General features: G+C 35.4%; 1 protein-coding gene across 1 annotated transcript in view; it reads right to left on the reverse strand.

Annotated features, from left to right (window-relative positions):
• LOC115879968 overlaps nucleotides 1–19,204 on the reverse strand; it is a gene marked incomplete at its 5' end in the record, with an annotated part of 40,071 nt that overhangs the window by 10,691 nt on the left and 10,176 nt on the right. Inside the window, 19 exons of the mRNA XM_030897042.1 lie at nucleotides 60–461; nucleotides 2,061–2,822; nucleotides 2,878–3,465; nucleotides 7,082–7,417; nucleotides 10,939–11,268; nucleotides 11,324–11,635; nucleotides 12,783–13,082; nucleotides 13,137–13,478; nucleotides 13,532–13,843; nucleotides 13,911–14,240; nucleotides 14,301–14,618; nucleotides 14,670–15,614; nucleotides 15,666–15,974; nucleotides 16,038–16,364; nucleotides 16,422–16,739; nucleotides 16,801–17,745; nucleotides 17,806–18,120; nucleotides 18,184–18,828; nucleotides 18,887–19,192. Of these exons, the coding sequence (XP_030752902.1) occupies nucleotides 60–461; nucleotides 2,061–2,822; nucleotides 2,878–3,465; nucleotides 7,082–7,417; nucleotides 10,939–11,268; nucleotides 11,324–11,635; nucleotides 12,783–13,082; nucleotides 13,137–13,478; nucleotides 13,532–13,843; nucleotides 13,911–14,240; nucleotides 14,301–14,618; nucleotides 14,670–15,614; nucleotides 15,666–15,974; nucleotides 16,038–16,364; nucleotides 16,422–16,739; nucleotides 16,801–17,745; nucleotides 17,806–18,120; nucleotides 18,184–18,828; nucleotides 18,887–19,192 (8,442 nt within the window). The remainder of the gene's footprint in view (nucleotides 1–59; nucleotides 462–2,060; nucleotides 2,823–2,877; nucleotides 3,466–7,081; nucleotides 7,418–10,938; nucleotides 11,269–11,323; nucleotides 11,636–12,782; nucleotides 13,083–13,136; nucleotides 13,479–13,531; nucleotides 13,844–13,910; nucleotides 14,241–14,300; nucleotides 14,619–14,669; nucleotides 15,615–15,665; nucleotides 15,975–16,037; nucleotides 16,365–16,421; nucleotides 16,740–16,800; nucleotides 17,746–17,805; nucleotides 18,121–18,183; nucleotides 18,829–18,886; nucleotides 19,193–19,204) is intronic.

Consider the following 19,204-nt stretch of genomic DNA (forward strand, 5'->3'; position numbering starts at 1 on the left):
CTGAAAATAAAATTTATATTTACAAAAATACTTAGACGTAATTTTTTTGTAATTCTTACGTTTATAACATAATACTTGAGGATTTCCAACCCAATCGAATGGACAGACACATGTTGGTCGATGGATTCTGGTCTCGCATTCGGCATTTGTTCCGCAAGGATTTGATAATGCACATGGATTCTGACAACGTTGGTTGATACAGGATTTATCAAGAGAGCATTCGCTGTCGAAGACACATTCAGGTTTGGGCGGTTGGCGTGGTTGTTCGTAACAGCGTATAAACGGATCTCCTATTAGAGGTTGTGGACACGTACAAATTGCTTTGTGGTTTCTGGCTTCGCATTTAGCTGTTGGCGCACATTGATGACCTATTGTGCATGGGTTAATGCATTGCCGGTTGATGCACGTCTCGACAGACGAACAGTCGTTGTTGGATTTACAACCTGGCTCTTCTTGTGGAGCTATAAAATTATTAATATTAGTTTATGTATTTTAATAAGGATGCGCCATTTGAAGATAAACACAAATTTCGGTAAAAAATGTTATATGTTCCTAATATATTTTAAAACCTTAAGATAGTTATATCTTTAAGGGTGGCTGCAACCACGTTCAGTAATCCTGCTGTTAAAACATAACAATTAGTTTTATATACAGGGTGGTCCGAACTGTATTCCGGAAACTTCGGCAGCATATTCTGCAGATAGAAATAAGTAAAAAAAGTTCATATAAATGTATGTCCTAAAATGCTTCGTTTCGGAGATACAAGGTGTAGAAGTTTCATTTTTATTTCGACTTTTTCCAAATAACTTATGAAGTCACGTCAATATTGGATGAAAATTGGTGTCTGGTAGTTTGTTGACATGAGAAATTTGATTTTGATGTCAATATGACTCCTACTTGTAGAGGGCGCCATATATTTTTTAACTGGTTTGAACAGTAATACTTTTCGTCCGTACCTGTATAAAACAACTGAGTAAAAAAAATATGCATTGGTAAAAATCACTACATGTAATGGTTCTCGAGATATTCTGTCATCATTAACATAAATTAAACATGTCGGCTCAATAGTTATCAGACCGAAGTAACAAATTTGAAATGTTTTTGTGCCAAAAGTCCAACAGAAACTGTTTTATCATAATTTTTTCGAAGAAAAATTTATGATTAACTTAAAAAAATAAAAAATTCCCAAATTTATCATTTCAGTCAAATAACTATCTACTCAACATGTTTATTTTTTCTCAATAATGACATGTATTGCCTATTTCCATTCTAAATACCTTAAAAACGGTTGCTCGTAGCGATTTTTACTAAGAGATATTTTTTACATAAAAAATCACGGAAATGTATATTTTTTCACTCAGCAGTTTTACACAGGTATGAACGAAAAGTTATTACTTTTCAAAACTGTTAAAACATATGTAGGTGGCGCCCCCTACAAATAGGAGTCATATTGACATCAAAATCAAATTTCTCATGTCAAAAAACTACCAGACACCAATTTTCATTTAAATACTGATGTTACTTCAGAAGTAATTTGGAAAAAATCAAAATAAAAATGAAACTTCTACACCCTGTACCTCTGAAACTAAGCATTTTAGGACATATTGTGTGTGTATACGAACTTTTTTACTTATTTTTATCTGCAGAATATGCTGCCGAAGGTTCCGGAATACAGTTCGGATCACCCTGTATAAAAACAAGCTGTTATGTTTTAACATCAGGATGTGGTGGCTTTTTATTTACGGGACGTCGTTGCAGCCGCCCTAAATCATTTTGTGTACTTAATTTTTGTATGTATTTATCTTAAATGGAACACTCTATTTATGTATAGAAGAATTTTAAAAGATTAGATTGGGAATTGTCCAAAAATCTTTTTAATCTCCTATTATTATTAATAAGCAAGCTAGTATGAATATGTGTTGCTGTTATAAATTTATAAGAGATTAGAATGGGGTGAATTGTAGTGACCTGAAATTGAAAAGCAAAATAATTATTATAAAGCATTATTATAAATTTCCAATAACCGTATAAATATAACGCTGCAATATAGTATAACATACCTAATTTACATTCTGTATCTGCATCACCAATATATCCTTTAAGGCAAATGCAAGACATTGTTCTTAGAGGTAGACTATCCACGACGACACATTCAGTATTTTTACCGCAAGGTTTAGTTTCGAAACATGGATTTTTACATAGCCCGCTGAAACAGGCTAACTTGCTGGGGCAATCGGAGTCCATTCTGCATTGTGGTTCCGGTTTTCGTGCTTCAATTTTACACGACACCAATGGGTTGCCTATATATCCAGGTGGACATGAGCATTGACCAACATGATTGATAACATTACATATGGCATTTTGCCCGCAATTACATGCTTTCTCACATCGTTCATTACGGCAAGCATAATTATAAGAACAATCTTCATCTCTAGTGCATTCTGGCTGGTCGCATTTTATTAAAGGATTTCCACGGAAATTAGTGGGGCAGTAGCAACGAGCTTTGTGATTGCCATCGGGATGACAAATAGCATTAACGCCGCAGGAAGTGTACGAACATGGATTGACGCATTCTCTATTAACACAGGCTTGAATTGGAGGACAATCGGAATCAGCTCGGCAGCCAATTTCGACGCAAGCGTGTTGAGCGTTTCCAGTGAATCCGTCTCTACATATACATACTGCGCGATGAAGTTGCGCTCGGCATTCTGCATTCTGGCCACAGATACCCGCTTGACACGGATTTACGCAGCGAGTGTTGATACAGGCCTTATCATTTGTGCAATCAGTATCTTGTATACATTCTACTCTTTCTACTGGACCTACGAATTTAAACAAATTATTTAAGTACTCTGAGATAAATTAAAAATAACTTACGTTCTGGTGGTTGATATTTGCATTGGACTTCCGGAGATCCAATGTATCCAGGAGGACACGAACAAACCGGTTGATGATTTACAACTTGGCATAGAGCGTTAAGACCGCATGCATCTCTGCAAGGATCTTGGCATTTTTGCGCATAACAAGCTTTGTCTCTTGGACAATCTGGATTGATTACACATTCAGGATATATACAAACAGCCGCCTCGTTGACTACTCGGCATTGGCCGTTAGCTCGACATGGAGATGGATTACAAGGATCTGCTTCAACTTTTACAGGTTCGGTGCATAGAGTGAACGGGTCTCCAACCAGGGGTTGAGGGCAACTGCACACCGGACTATGATTGATGACGTTACATACAGCTTGGTATCCGCAAACGCCTGGACATGGATCGGCGCAGCGTGTGTTGATGCAAGCTTTGTCTCTCGGACAATCGGAGCTGACTGTGCACTCGGGTCTACATCCGCCAGAATTGGCGTTTCCGAAAAATCCTGGGAGACACTCGCAGATGGCGTTTCCTCCTGATATGCGGCATGCCGTGTTGATTCCACAAGGTGATGGATTGCATGGATCTTTCGGTGGTTCTAAAAATAATTAAAATAACATTAATTTTTCACCGAGAGATTACAATTATTATTTTTAAATATAATATCAAAACGAGAGATCTTCTATTTGCCGCTCTTTAAAATCTAAACATTACATTGTTTATATCAAGTGTTTTTCAGAAGTGGCTCACCCCTATAACTTATGTACAGGGTGACGCATCTCATTCGCCTCGGTTTGGTTATACGAAAACGGAAAGATGGACAAACAAAATATTTTATGACTTTATCATATTTATATATGTGGGGAGGCAATGTGTACAATTTAAAATTATTTTGAAATATACAGGGTGTTTCAGAACCAAGGTACATACCAAAGTTATATTTTTTATTATGGAATACTCGGTATTTTATTTCATTTTAGGATTCTTGGGCCCAAAATAGGCATTTATTTTAAGGGTTAAATATGTTTAAAGTCTTTGTTTTTTGAGATATTTAAAGATATTTAAATATGCATGCTACAATAGGATAGATTATTAACACCCTGTACATTACTTTTCAGAATTAATTCTTGTGCTGAATTAAAGATAAAGAAATAAACTTTGCTGAAAAATGTTATTGCTACCTTAAATCTACCAGGAGTACCAGAAAAATCTACCAGGAGTACCAAAAATTGCTGATCTATTTTAAGAATTTATTTTATATAAAAACTTCGTTATTTCAAACGCAACACCCTGTATTTTTTTTAAATAAATCAAAGTAGATTCAAATGCTCTTTCTAACTATATTAGGGTTTCCTATACCTATTTATTAGCTCAGATTTTGAATAATAAGCGATTTTTCAATAAAATAACAATTAAGATGGCTGGTGTCGCCGTGCCAATTTTCTAGTGACAGTTAGTAACTATTTTCAAAATCGACATTAGTTTATGGACATTATTATATAGATTTATAACAGTTTACTTAAATTTACCCACAATACATTAATAAGTAAGCGCACAGTGATTTTATTTTGTAAGGAAAATTGCTTCTTGGTGGCCTCAAGAGCTTATGCTCAAAGATATCTAAATAGGCAGAAACATGTCATTGGAAGTAAAGAAAATGAATTTGGAGTAATTGGCTCTTTTATAGAAAATCTATGTATCTATCTCTGTTTTTTTTTCTCAGGTAAGATTTCGACAGACGATGATAGAAAAAAAGCAGATGACGTCCATACCGATCCATTTATTTAACTAAAAAAAGTTTCTAATATTTTTTAAGTTAACTATGAATTATTTTAAGTTAACTATGAATGGGTTTATATACCGTGCTGGCAACTGTTACTTTTGGGTCGTCATTTATCTGGTCGGCGCAACTGTGTGCTGTTGCGGCGTTGCCGATACGCCTTTCCCTATCAAGTAAAGTAAAATCACGATCGCAAACCGCTTATTTTTAAAAGACTTTTTTTTCAAGAGATAACTGGATAAAATCATTAAACATGTTTCTGAGCATCTGAAATGGAATTATAAGGATATCCTTAAGGTGTCATTTTTTTTATAACGAGAAAACGTCAGTAATCGCGATAATTTAAAAACTCAACTTTTTAACACATAACAGGCCATAACTCAAGAACCACTTTAGATATTGAACCTTTTTTTTATTTTCAAGATCGGATATTTTACAATATGTTTACATAAGAAAAAAACGATAAGGTTGATTCAAAAATTCTAAACAATCCATCCATTTACTTTTAGAGCATAGCAATTTTCAGCAATCGTGTAATTTTTTTATTGATAAAGATTTTTACATACTGTCTACAAAGAAAATACAGCAGAAATATTAACAAAGTTCTTGAAAAAACTACAATCTATTATTTCTAATAGATTACGAGATATCGATTTTTGAATTCAGAGTTCTAATAGCGCGACCACTATCGAACACCCACTCAATTCCACTTATTTTTACAAGAATGCAAGTGTTTCTAGCTTGCACTTAAAAAAATTCAAGCTATAGGGAAAATTACAACGACTCGTTAATAAATAAACAAATTAAGTATCACGAGACGTAATTAAATCGTGAAACTGAACGCATGACGTACACCTTTCCCTAGAACTTTAAGTACTGACAGAGGTATTGATTGGGTCGACCGGTCATCTGCGACAAATCTGCTATATCCCCTTCCACGTCTCTTAGAGATGTGCACAGTTTCTTGGTTTATTTCATACGTTTGGCAACGTGTTTACTGTCCTCTCTTTGTTTAGTACATTACAAACGCATTGTACTCTTCTTACATACGGAAATCTCGACCCAAGACTAACCTTTGCCAGCCCTTAGTATAAATCCGTCATGCGTCATCTCCTGTTGTTTTTAACTAGTTTTAATGGTTTATTTCAAAAATGATAGTTCATATTTCAATATTATTAGACAAAAGGACGTCGATGCGTATGAACTCGCCTTAAGATTTTTGAGAGTTGTCAAACTCTTGCTAAATTATAGGTTATAATTTTGTGTCAAATATGTCAAATAGAAATGATAAATATTTTGCATTTTGCATTTCGGACTATGTTATTACGTTAAGTTTTAAGTTTTGTATTTTTTAAAATCAAGTGGAAGAAAACTCGAGGGAAAATTAAGTGTTGACCCAGGTTATAGTTTACAGTTAATATTCGGTGCCCAGAGACAGTTTGCCAGGGATTATGGCCAGAGAGTTGTATTAGCCACAAATAAAGTTTGTATACTATCTTGTATATGATACCAAAAACTGGAGTATCTGTAAAATAGGAGCATACGATAGGTAAATAATAATCATATTGAATAATTATATTAATAAATGTAACAATAAATGCAGGAAGTTGCTTGAGCTTGAAACACGGCATCTTTTTTTGGTATGTGGTATTTTTTTAAAATATACCCTTGCTTGTTTTGTATTAACACATACTGTAATTGTTTTTAATAAAGTAACTCGATTGGATTTTTTCAATTTTATACAGTTTTTTACAATATTTTGAAGTAATCACTTGGCACTCAAATTTTAAATATATTAATTTTCTGCTATGCGTTCCAATTGTACCAACTTAGTTCTTTATAAAATAAAATAAACTACTTTGAAAATAAAAGGACACACATCTATTACTGTCAAGGATCTTGTCGTTGGACAGACGATACAAGTCATCGTAAAATAAATCAAAGAACTACATCGTAAAATAAATCAAAGAACGTTTTTCTTGATAGAATAATATAAATACATATTTAATAAATATTATCTATTAAACTATTGTAGGTGAATTAAATAAAAGTGAATTAGTATAATATAAATATAATTTGAATTTTAAAATTTTGATCATCTTATATACTGGTCAAAGGTTAAGTATTTAATATTTTATAACTCTAAAATTATATCTATTTACTGCGTACTGTTCGGCAATTGTCCATGTATATTCTTTTTGTTATTTTAACGACTTAAATTTTTTTGAATTGTGTATTTTTTGTTGTTTGATTTTTTTTTGTGCTTTTGTTTGTTTTTTGAGTGCTTTGTCGATGAAGCCGTTTTGGCTTTTTGTACAATAAAGCGTTGTTTGTTTGTTTGTTTGTATAAATTTAAATAACAACGAATATACGTATAATTCGTACTTAAATTACCTACTTTATAATATACTTTAGTTTCATAAAGGCAACTTACCAGATCGTATAATTTCACAGATCCTAAATGCATCTCCGCTGTATCCATCGTTGCAAGTACAAATTGGAATGTGATTGGTAACGGTGCATAGGGCATTGATACCGCAAGTACCGGGACAAGGATCTTGACATTTGTTTCTGATGCAAGCCCTGTTGCTCGGACAGTCCGCATTGATCAAACACTCTGGTCTACAAGCTTGGTACGGATTGCCGTAGTACTCTGGCAGACACTCGCAGATGGCGCTGTCGTGGGAATATTCTGTTCTGCAGATGGCGTTTGTTCCACACGGCGACGGAATGCATGGGTTTGATGGTACGGGAGTCGGTGGTGGCGCAGCTAAAGTACAAAAATTTAAATTAGTTACTTTTAATGCCATTAATAGTTATTTTTTATACAAGACGATAAAATGGTATTTTATCGTCGACCGAAAAGATTAATTCACGAGCGATGAAATCACGAGTGAATTAATTTCGAGAGACGATAATGCAATTTTATCGTCGTGTAGAAAACAATATTTTTTTCCATAGCGAGTTAAAATATATTCAAAAATTATTATTTCAAGGAATTTATTACGAGTAGAAAAAATATTGTGCTGGGTTGGCGTTGGTTTCTATGTAATTTGACAAATAAATAAAGCTGTCTCTTTAGTTGTCAGTTTTGAGTCAATATTTTTTAATTCTCGTTCGTGTCGATTGCTGACTGAATTGGAGCCAGAAATGGCTCAAAGTAAATTACCAACAGATATTCAGGCTGAGGCGACAAACGCCATATCCAAACTACTTCCATTTAAATCCCGAATAACTTATGAAAAGGAATACAAAAATGAGAGCAATTAAAAAACGATTGCAGAATAAAGTTTTTAACCTATCCCATAGATAACCTATCCTCCCTGTTAAAGTATCATTTAATCTACCCTTGCGGTTGAAGTATTATTTTATCTATTATTTTTGATAGATATAAGGCAATTTTAATAGTTGCTATGGAAAAAAATACTGAATACCTTCACCAAGTTACTAAAATTTTGCTACTTCATATGATGAGCATTTCATATCATATACAGAGCATATATACAGAGCATTTCATATCACCCGTATCTTAGGAGGATCTAATTTCTTAATTGGGGCATATTCATTTATGAGATATTTATACCTGCACGCTGACCTATTGGGGGTAGTAAAATTAAATGTAGTAGTTGTAAGGTTTTCGCTTAATCGCCAGAAAGTGAAATAAAAATAAACAAAAGACGATCAGAAAGTTAAGAAAAATTATCAACTTCACTTTCTTAAGCAATTTTAAGTTTATTTGAAATATCTTTTTCTTCCAATTTCAAACATATGTAAATATGCGTGAATTGTTTTGTATAGTGTACCTTGGAGACAGTGGCGCATCTAGCGATTGAGTCTGGTTAATATTTAAATAAAGTATTAGATTTAAATTAAAATTTTGTTTAGGTAGGTATTGTGACTGTGGAAAAAAAGTACTTTGATTGGTGTGGATTTAATATTTTGATTGGTACCTATTATTAACTTCTTTTGTGACAATTTTATTTTATATCACATTTTATCTTATTTATAAATTTCTTCTTCGGAGGGGTAATTACCCCCATTGCAAATATAGACAAACTATATACCGGGTGTGTCTCAAAAGCGGTTCAACCTACTATAATAACTAACAACTATAACTTTATTATTTTTTTCAGATAAGAAAACGATATTTGGTATGTTAGAATATGACATAAATTAGGATAGATTGACGTGTACTCAATTGTTTTTGGTCACTTTCTGTGTTACCGGAAATGACTACAACTTTCGATTTTTAAATTTTTAATGTATGTTTTCACTTTATTCAATAGAAAATAACACTCTGAGTAGAATGACATTATATCATATGTCAGCTTTTGACATTTTCGCTTTGAAAAAAAATTGTATTTTAAATTTTACTAAATTTTAATCAAGGAGCTTTGGAAAATAGATTTGATCGTCTAATATTTTTTGTATCTTTACCTGGACGGTTAAAAGCTGCCCAAATTGTATTTTTATTCATATCTCATTTTTTTTCAAATGGAACGAGGGTCACTCATTAGCATATTTGAAAAATCATTTTTTACGAATAATTTGGTACCACACACTGGTAATTTGGTATTTCGAGTATATGAGAAGATGTCAAAAATTGGTACATGATATGTTATTCTATTCAGAGTGTCATTTTCTATCGAATAAAGTAAAAAAAACCGAGAGTGCCATTTAAAAATCAAAAGTTGTAGTTATTTCCGGTGAAACAGGAAGTGACCAAAAACAATTGAATACGTCAATCAAACCTAATTTATATCATATACTAACATACCAAATCTCGTTTTTTATCTGAAAAAAATAAGTTTGGGTGAGCCACTTTTGACGCACCCGGTATATCTGAAATCGGAAGACAAAGATATTAAAAAAAACTTAAAATATAATTCCATTGGAAAAAGTGAAGTTTTAAATTTTTCTTAACTTTCTGATCACCTTTTGTTTATTTTTATTTCAGTTTCTGGAAGATTTCTGGCGATTCAGGTAAAACCTTAAACTCCTACATTTAAATTTTTTTACTACCTCCAATAGGTAAGCCTACAGGCATCGCATTAAATCTTTGAATAAGAAGACTAAGGAAGGAGCATAATGCTATCCATGTATTCATGCATGGTGGGCGGAAAAAGCCCTCTAGGGTGGGGATCCTTGACAGTTCTGTTTGACGATTCATTTGACACATTTGAATTTGATTTGAAATTTTGTGGATTTGTCAGTCTTTAAGGAGCTTATTTTATGTTATTTATTATTTATTCTACTACTGATAGTTGTATAAAGGTAGTAAATCTAGATGGAAATTGTGGCAGCACTTAAATTAACAGTGACACTATCGCGATTTATCGAAAAAGACTCTAAAATAGTTGGTTGTGTAGCGTGCGGTAGATCTCGGCAAAAATTGAGTGAAATAATGGAACAACTTTTCGCTAGTAAGTGACTATATGATATACATACGTGTAGTAAACCGATCATTTATGAAATTCACTTAAATTAACTAAATTATATATTTTTCTTGCATTTTAGCTTTTATTTATTACTTGTCAAAGATTAGATGTCAACGAATTTAGATACGTTAATTTGACTTACCTGCTTCAGTAGCGTATCGGATGTTTGTGGTAATAAATACTTATTATAACTTATCTATTTTTATTAGAATTATATATTTTTATAACAATTTTAATAACTACCAACATTTATTCACAACGTAAAATAAAACAACAAATTATTGAGTCTACCCCACGTCTACCCTACATCATAGTTTTACATTTTTTAAATAAAATTAGAACGACACTGATAAACCGGAATTTAAGTCGGCCATATTTGAGGCCCATCGCGGTGTACCTAAGATTTTTGATATGCTCCTTCCTTAGTCTTCTTATTCAAAGCATTAAATATGTTTGAAAACCTATATCTTTTTTAAATATTTTCCACTTTTTGTTTTGTTTGTTACATTCACTGTGTGAGTAACTAATGTTATTTAAATTTTATATTTTCACGAACGTTGATATTCGCAAAATATTCGTACTTATACATTTTGCGAATGCGAATTTAGATACGAATATCAATGGAAATGAAAATGGCTGTCATTTTATATAAAGAATCTCATCGATCATCTAAGTCATATTGACGCCGTTTTTCTTATGCATACACGGTATATGAAAATAACTCAAATGTATTACTAAAATAAATTACTAAGTACATACATGCAACAAATCTACACTACACAAACAATATAGTTAGTAACACACACATAATTAAAAACTAAAAGGGTTAGAACAAAAGTAAATGTTTTCTTACGTTTTACTGTACAAACTGTAAACGGATCGCCTACGTAATTGTCAATACACATACAATTTGGTACGTGGTTGACTACCAGACAACGAGCATTCAACCCGCAGGAGCCGGGACAAGGATCAGCGCATTTCTGATTAATACAGGCCAAGTTTTTGGTGCATTCGCTATTTGTAACGCATTCAGGGCGACAGTTTGGAGGCGCGCCGAAGAAGTTTGGTAAACAAGAACAGCGAGCAGTTCCCAATGCTGTCGTTTCACATTGAGCATTCGCTCCACAGGGTGACGGTATGCAAGGGTTCGGTGGTGATTGTGGTGTAGGCTGGCGTTCCTCTACTACAAGTACATATTTTTACACATGTCATGTTATTTTAAACAATTTAAAACATACCAACTACTATGCTGCATCTTAGGAATGGATCACCCGAAAATCGGGGAGGGCAACTACAAATTGGATTGTGGTTTACAACTTGGCATACGGCATTTATTCCGCAAGTGCCTGGACACGGATCGATGCATTTTTGATTGACGCAAGCTTTACTAGGGGTACAATCGGTACTAGATATACATTCGGGTCTACAACTTGGCGGGGTGCCAAGATAACTGGGCAAGCAAGAGCAAACAGCTTGACTGTTGATGTTTCGACACTGGCTGTTCGGGCCACAGGGTGATGGGTTGCATGGGTCCGAAGGTGGTGGGGGTGCTATTAATTAAATATCGTTATTTTATATATCTTATATACAGGGTGGTCCGCTCTGTATTCCGGAAACTTCGGCAGTATATTCTACAGATAAATAAAGTAAAAAAGTTCGTATAACTTTATGTTCTAAAATAGTTAATTTCGGAGATATAGGGTGTAGAAGTTTCATTTTTATTTCGATTTTTTCCAAATAATTTCTGAAGTAATACCAATATTTGGATAAAAAATAGTGTCTAGGAGTTTTTTGACATGAGAAATTTGATTTTGATGTCAATATGACTCTTATTTGTAGAGGGCGCCACCTACATATTTTTAACTGGTTTGAAGAGTAATAACTTTTCGTGCGGATCTGTATAAAACTACTGGGTAAAAAAATATACATTTACGACGTTTTTTACACAAAAAAGGTCTCTTGGTAAAAATTGCTAGGAGTAAAAATTCTCGAGATATTTTGAATCAAAATAATCAATACCTGTCATTATTGAGATAAATCAAAACATGTTAATTATTAGACTGAAATCATAAATTTGAAATGTTTTTGTGTCAAAAGTTCAACTGAAACTATTTTATCATCATTTTTTCAAAGAAAAAATTATCATTAATTTAAAAAAATAAAAATTTCCCAAATTTATCATTTCAGTCAAATAACTATCTACTCAGAATGTTTATTTTTGTCAATAATGACATGTAATGACTTTTACCATTCTAAATATCTTGAAAACGGTTGCTCGTAGCAATTTTTACAACTAGACATTTTTTACGTAAAAAATCACGGAAATGTATATTTTTTCACTCAGTAGTTTTATACAAGAACGAACGAAAAGTTATTACTCTTAAAAACATAGTAGTCGGCGTCACCTACAAACCACATGTAGGTGACGCCCACTACAAATAGGAGTTATATTGATTTCTCATGGCAAAAACTCCCAGACACCAATTTTCATCCAAATATTACATCAGAAATTATATGGAAAAAATAAAAAAAAAATAATAAATACATCCTGTATTTCCGAAATTAAGTATTTTAGAACATATATTTATACGAACTTTTTTACTTATTTTTATCTGCAGAATATGATGCCGAAGTTTCCGGAATAAAGTTCGGACCACCCTGTATCTTTACCAGTTCAGATGAATGTAGTAAACTTACTGGAAATTTTGTTGCAAATTATAAAAGCATCCCCGGTATAGCCAGATAAACAGGTACAAATAGGAAGGTGGTTAAATACTGAACATTCGGCGTTCTGTCCACATAGTCCTGGACATGGATCACCACATTTTTGATTTATGCAAGCTTTGGATCGCGGGCAGTCGCTATTTATAACGCATTCAGGTTTACATTCTCTGTACGGATCTCCGTGATATTCAGGATAGCAAGCGCATGTCCCATTATTGCAGCGAGCATTAGCTCCGCAAGGATTAGGAGAGCATAAATCTTGATATACGGGTGCTAAAATGTTAATTATATTATTATAGGGCATATTTTTCATAATATATTTCTTACTTGGTGGTAGTGGTTTAGGTGTGCACGCAATAAAAGCATCTCCAATATAACCTGTAGGGCACGTGCATGTTGGACTATGATTTATGACACGACAAGATGCACCGATACCACACGATCCTGGACATGGATCTATACATTTCTTATTTATACAAGCCGTATTACTGGGACACTCCGAATTGACCACACATTCTGGTCGGCATTTAGGTGGTGCCCCTATGTAGCTAACTAAACAGGAACAACTTGGATTGCCTCCTACATTCCTGCATTGACTATTTGGACCGCAAGGTGATGGTACGCAGGGGTTGGTCTCCACAATTGTGGTTGGAGGGCTAGGTGGTGGTGCTAAAATCGATACATTTTAAAACAGGTTTAATAATTGAAGAAATCAGTCTTACGTGGCAATGTATAACATCTAGTAAATGGATCACCGGTGTATCCAGCGAGACAACTACATATTGGACTATGATTAATAACTGTGCATTGAGTGCTCAAGCCACAAGTACCAGGACAGGGGTCAGCGCATTTCTGGTTTATACATGCTTTATTTTGCGGACATTCCGAGCTAACTGTACACTCAGGTCTACAGTTAGGTGGGGTTCCTGTATATTCTGGGAGGCAAGAACAGACAGCTTGACTGTTTATTTCGCGACATTGACTGTTAGGACCGCAAGGTGATGGCTGACAAGGATTGCTAGGTACAACAACAGCTGAAAATAAAAATATTTTGATATGAAATTAAGGTTTGTCTACTTAACGAGATAATTTTCGCCTTACGTTCTTCCTTTGGTATAAGATAACAATTTCTGAATGGATCCCCGGTATATCCAAATATGCAAGTACACGACGGTAAGTGATTAATAACTTGACATTGTGAGTTAAGACCGCAAGTTCCTGGGCAAGGATCTTTGCATTTATTGTTAATGCAAGCTTTGTTTGAGGGACAGTCTGAATTTAATGAACATTCAGGTCGGCAACCTTCATAAGGATTGCCTATAAATTCTGGTATACAAACGCATGAACCTGCGCCTCTTTGTTCCTTGCAAATAGCATTAATACCACATGGTGTTGGGATGCATGGATTGGTTATTTCCGGTTTAGCTGGAACTAAATTTAAATAAAATTTTAATAACATACGTAAAAATGTCGGGTTATACTGAAATATACCTTCGGCAATTGCACAAGACTGGAATGGATTTCCGTAATAATTAGGTAAGCAGTAACAGTTCGGGGTGTGACTAACTACGCGGCATTCGGCGTTTTGTCCGCACGTTCCTGGACACGGGTCTTTACATTTGTTGTTAATACATGCTAAATGATTTGCACATTCGCTGTTGCCAATACATTCTGGACGACAATTGGGTGGAGATCCTATGAACTCTGACAAACAAGAACACGACGGAGATCCATTGATCTCTCTACATTCCGAATTTGGACCACACGGTGATGGAACGCAAGGATTTGTTGTTACGACCGGTTCTTCTCCTAAAATATATCCCTTTTTAACTGAATATATTATTTTATTCCTGTACTTACTTATAGGCAAACACCTAGTGAAGGGATCTCCGGTATATCTAGATTGACAACTACACACCGGATTATGATTGATCACTTGACATAAGGCGTTTAAGCCACACGTTCCTGGGCATGGATCTATGCATACTTGATTTAAACAAGCTTGGTTTAATGGACAATCTGTAGAAGTAACGCATTCCGGTCTGCAAGTTGGAGGGCTTCCTATATATCCAGGAACACAAGAGCAAACTGCTTGGCCGTTTATCTCTCGGCATTGACTATTTGGACCACATGGTGACGGATTGCAAGGATTCTTTGGTATTTCTGGAGGTATTTTGGAACACAATACAAATGGATCCCCAATATAACCTTGTATACAGTTACAATTTGGAATATGATTAATTACAGAGCATTCGGCATTCTGACCACAGGTACCAGGGCACGGATCACGGCATTTTTGGTTAATACATGCTTTATCTCGGGAACAATCTGTGTTAAGCACACATTCCGGTCGACAACCGATGTAGGGGTTACCTTGATATTCAGGTAAGCAAGTGCAAATTCCTTCATTACAAATTGCATTTGATCCGCAAGGTGATGGGTTGCAACGATCTTCCTCAACAGGTGCTGGTAGTACAGGCTTTAATATACAACTAGTGAACGGATCTCCGGTATATCCTTCAGGACAGATACAAATAGGGGTGTGATTTATAACAGAACATTGGGCACCAAGTCCACAAGATCCAGGGCATGGATCTCTACATTTCTCGTTAATACATGCCAGACGACTGACGCATTCTGAATTAATTGTACATTCTGGTCTACAATTTGGTGGACTTCCTATGTAGTTGCTAATACAAGAGCATGAAGGAGCGCCATTAATATTTTGACATATTGAATGTGGACCACAAGGAGATGGTACACATGGGTTTGTAATAACAGGTTCCGGTTGTTCTTTAGGAGGAGCTGAAAAAATATTGTTAGATGTATGTGTGTAATTTGAAAAGCAAATCTTACGTGGTATTGGATAACATCTCGTGAATGGATCACCTGTGTGCCCAACGTTACAAGAGCATATCGGGCTATGATTTATAACGTTGCACTGAGCATTAATACCACAAGTTCCCGGACATGGATCTACACATTTTTGATTTATGCATGCTTTGTTTTGAGCACACTCAGAGCTGACGGTGCATTCCGGTCTACAACTAGGGGGACTACCAATGTAATTAGGTAAGCAAGAACACACTGCTTGATTGTTAGCTTCCCGACATTGGCTATTAGGCCCGCATGGATTTGGTGTGCATGGATTTATTGGTTCTTGTGCTAGAAATAAGTTGTGATGTGGAAATAAGTATGTTCAACGACAGAGTGAAAACAAATACTTACGAAGTTCTTGTGTAATTACATTGCAGTAACGGAATGGATCACCAGTATAACCAGTAAAGCAGGTACAAGATGGTAAGTGGTTGATAACTTGACATTCCGCGTTTTGACCACAGGTTCCGGGGCAAGGGTCTTCACAATGATTACGCACACAAGCTTTATTTGACGGACAATCAGAATTTAAAACACACTCAGGTCTACACCCTTCGTAAGGATTACCCAGATACCCTTCAATGCAACTACAAGAACCAGCCTTGTTCGATTCCCTACATATAGCGTTTGAACCACAGGGTGAGGGGTAACAAGGATTAATTTGCTCTCTCGGTGGAACTAAAATTTTAATCAATTAAAAATATGTTTAAAAAATAATAATTTACACTATAATACCTTCTATAATATTACACTGTATAAAGGGATTTCCTACGTAACCAGGGATGCAAACACAATTTGGTGTGTGACTAACAACCTTGCATTCTGCATTCTGACCACAGATTCCAGGACATGGATCTTTACATTTTTGGTTTATACAAGCCAAGTTAGCTGCACAGTCGCTGTTACTAACGCATTCTGGACGACAGTTTGGTGGAGATCCAATATATTCAGGTAAACAAGAACATGATGGTGAACCACCTATATCCTTACAAATAGCATTAGGACCGCAAGGTGATGGATTACAAGGATCCACTGAGACAATAGGTTCCTCCACTGAAATTATATATAAAATTAATATTCTTTCTAAGTTTTCTATGAATATTTTAAAAATTACCGATTGGAATACATCTAGTAAATGGATCTCCTGTGTATTTTGATACGCAACTACAAATTGGATTGTGATTCACAACTTGACATAATGTATTAATCCCACACGTTCCTGGACAAGGATCAATACATTTTTGGTTAACGCATGCTTTATTCAAAGGACACTCGTTAGAGATAACACACTCGGGCCTACATGTTGGCGGACTTCCAATATATCCTGGAACACAGGAGCACACTGCTTGCCCATTAACTTCTCTACATTGGCTATTAGGCCCACAAGGCGAAGGATTGCAAGGATTTTTAGGGACTTCCTGTGGTATCAGATTGCAACTAATAAAAGCGTTTCCTTGATATCCGCTAATACAAGTACAACTAGGAATATGGTTAATAACATTGCATTCAGCATTTTGGCCGCAAACTCCTGGGCAAGGGTCAACACATTTATTTCTGATGCAAGCTTTATTTTTTGGACATTCGTTGTTAAGAAGGCATTCTGGTCTACAACCAATGTAAGGATCGCCTTGGTATTCGATGATACAAGTACAAACTCCATTATCACATTGAGCATTTGAGCCACATGGTGAGGGATTACAAGGATCTTTTTGTTCTATGGGTGCTTCGGCAGGCTTTACATTACATACAGTAAACGGATCACCAATATAGCCTTCTAAGCATGTACATATTGGAATGTGATTAAAAGTGGAACATTGAGCTCCAGTGCCACATAAGCCAGGGCATGGATCCGTACATTTTTGCTGTATGCAAGCTTGGTTACTTGGGCATTCGGAATTTATTGTACATTCCGGTTTGCAATTTGGTGGTGCCCCAATATAATTTCTCAAACAGGAACAAGATGGTAGACCGCCGATATCTTGACATTGTGAATTGGGTCCGCAAGGTGATGGTACGCAAGGATTTTTGATTGTTGGCCTTTCAGGTTCAGGTGGAAGTTCTAAAAATATATTGTGAGTTAATTTTTACCAAAAAAATCTGTATTTATGATGGTGTGTACCTGGTACATTGTAACAACGAGTGAATGGATCACCGGTAAATCCATTTTTGCAACTGCAAATTGGACTATGATTTATGACCTGACAATTCGCGTTTAAACCGCAGGTACCCGGGCATGGATCAATACATTTCTTATTTACACAAGCCTTATCTGATAAACATTCAGAGCTCACAACGCATTCTGGTCTACAGCCTGGGGGACTTCCAATGTATTCTGGGAGACAGGAGCATACGGCTTGTCCATTTATTTCACGACATTGACTGTTGGGTCCACATGGATTTGGTTGGCATGGGTTAAGAGTTGCTGGTATTACAGCTAGAATGTTTATGAATTTTTGAAATTATGTAAATATCGATAATAATGTATTTGTCAACTTACGTTCTTCAATGACTATAGTACAGTATCGGAAAGGATCGCCTGTATATCCTACAATGCAAGTACAAGATGGTAAATGATTAATTACTTGACACTGTGCATTGGCACCGCACGATCCTGGACAAGGGTCTTTACATTTGTTATTAATACAAGCTTTATTTGATGGACAATCGGAGTTAAGTGTACACTCAGGTCTACATCCTTCGTAGGGATTTCCTATATAATCATCGATACATTGACAGGCACCTGCTCCATTTTGTTCTCTACACAATGCGTTAGCACCGCAAGGTGAAGGTATGCATGGTGTGGGTCTTTCAACAACGACGTCTTGTTGTTTTTGAATACAATTGACAAATGGATTGCCTATAAATCCTGGAAGACATACGCAGTTTGGTGTGTGACTTACTACTCGGCATTCTGCATTTTGTCCGCAATTGCCTGGGCAAGGATCTTTACACTTTTGATTAATACAGGCAAGATGAGAGGCGCATTCACTATTGCTGACACATTCCGGACGACAGTTTGGTGGGGTACCGATAAAATCTAAAAGACAAGAACAAGATGGCGAGTCTCCGATAGCTTTACATTGAGCATTCGGGCCACAAGGATTTGGTTGACAAGGATTGGTCGCTACTACAGGTTCTTCTCCTAAAATGTCATTTAATTAATTATAAACTTCTATAAAATATTACTATTTAAATATTACTTATTGGTAAACATCTAGTAAAGGGATCGCCTGTTTGACCTGGTAGACAACTGCAAATAGGATTATGATTAACAACTTGGCATTGTGCATTTAAACCACATGTGCCTGGGCAAGGATCAATGCATTTTTGATTAAGACACGCTTTATTTAGAGCACATTCGGAACTAGTAACGCATTCCGGCCGGCAGGTTGGTGGACTTCCGATAAAACCTGGTACACACGAGCATACCGCTTGGCCATTAATTTCACGACATTGGCTATTGGGACCACATGGCGAAGGTTGGCATGGATTTTTAGGAATCTCAACTGAAATGTAAT

Source organism: Sitophilus oryzae, unplaced genomic scaffold, assembly GCF_002938485.1.
Source record: "Sitophilus oryzae breed Bouriz unplaced genomic scaffold, Soryzae_2.0 scaffold_1592_pilon_pilon, whole genome shotgun sequence".
Taxonomy (NCBI): Eukaryota; Metazoa; Arthropoda; class Insecta; order Coleoptera; family Curculionidae; genus Sitophilus; species Sitophilus oryzae.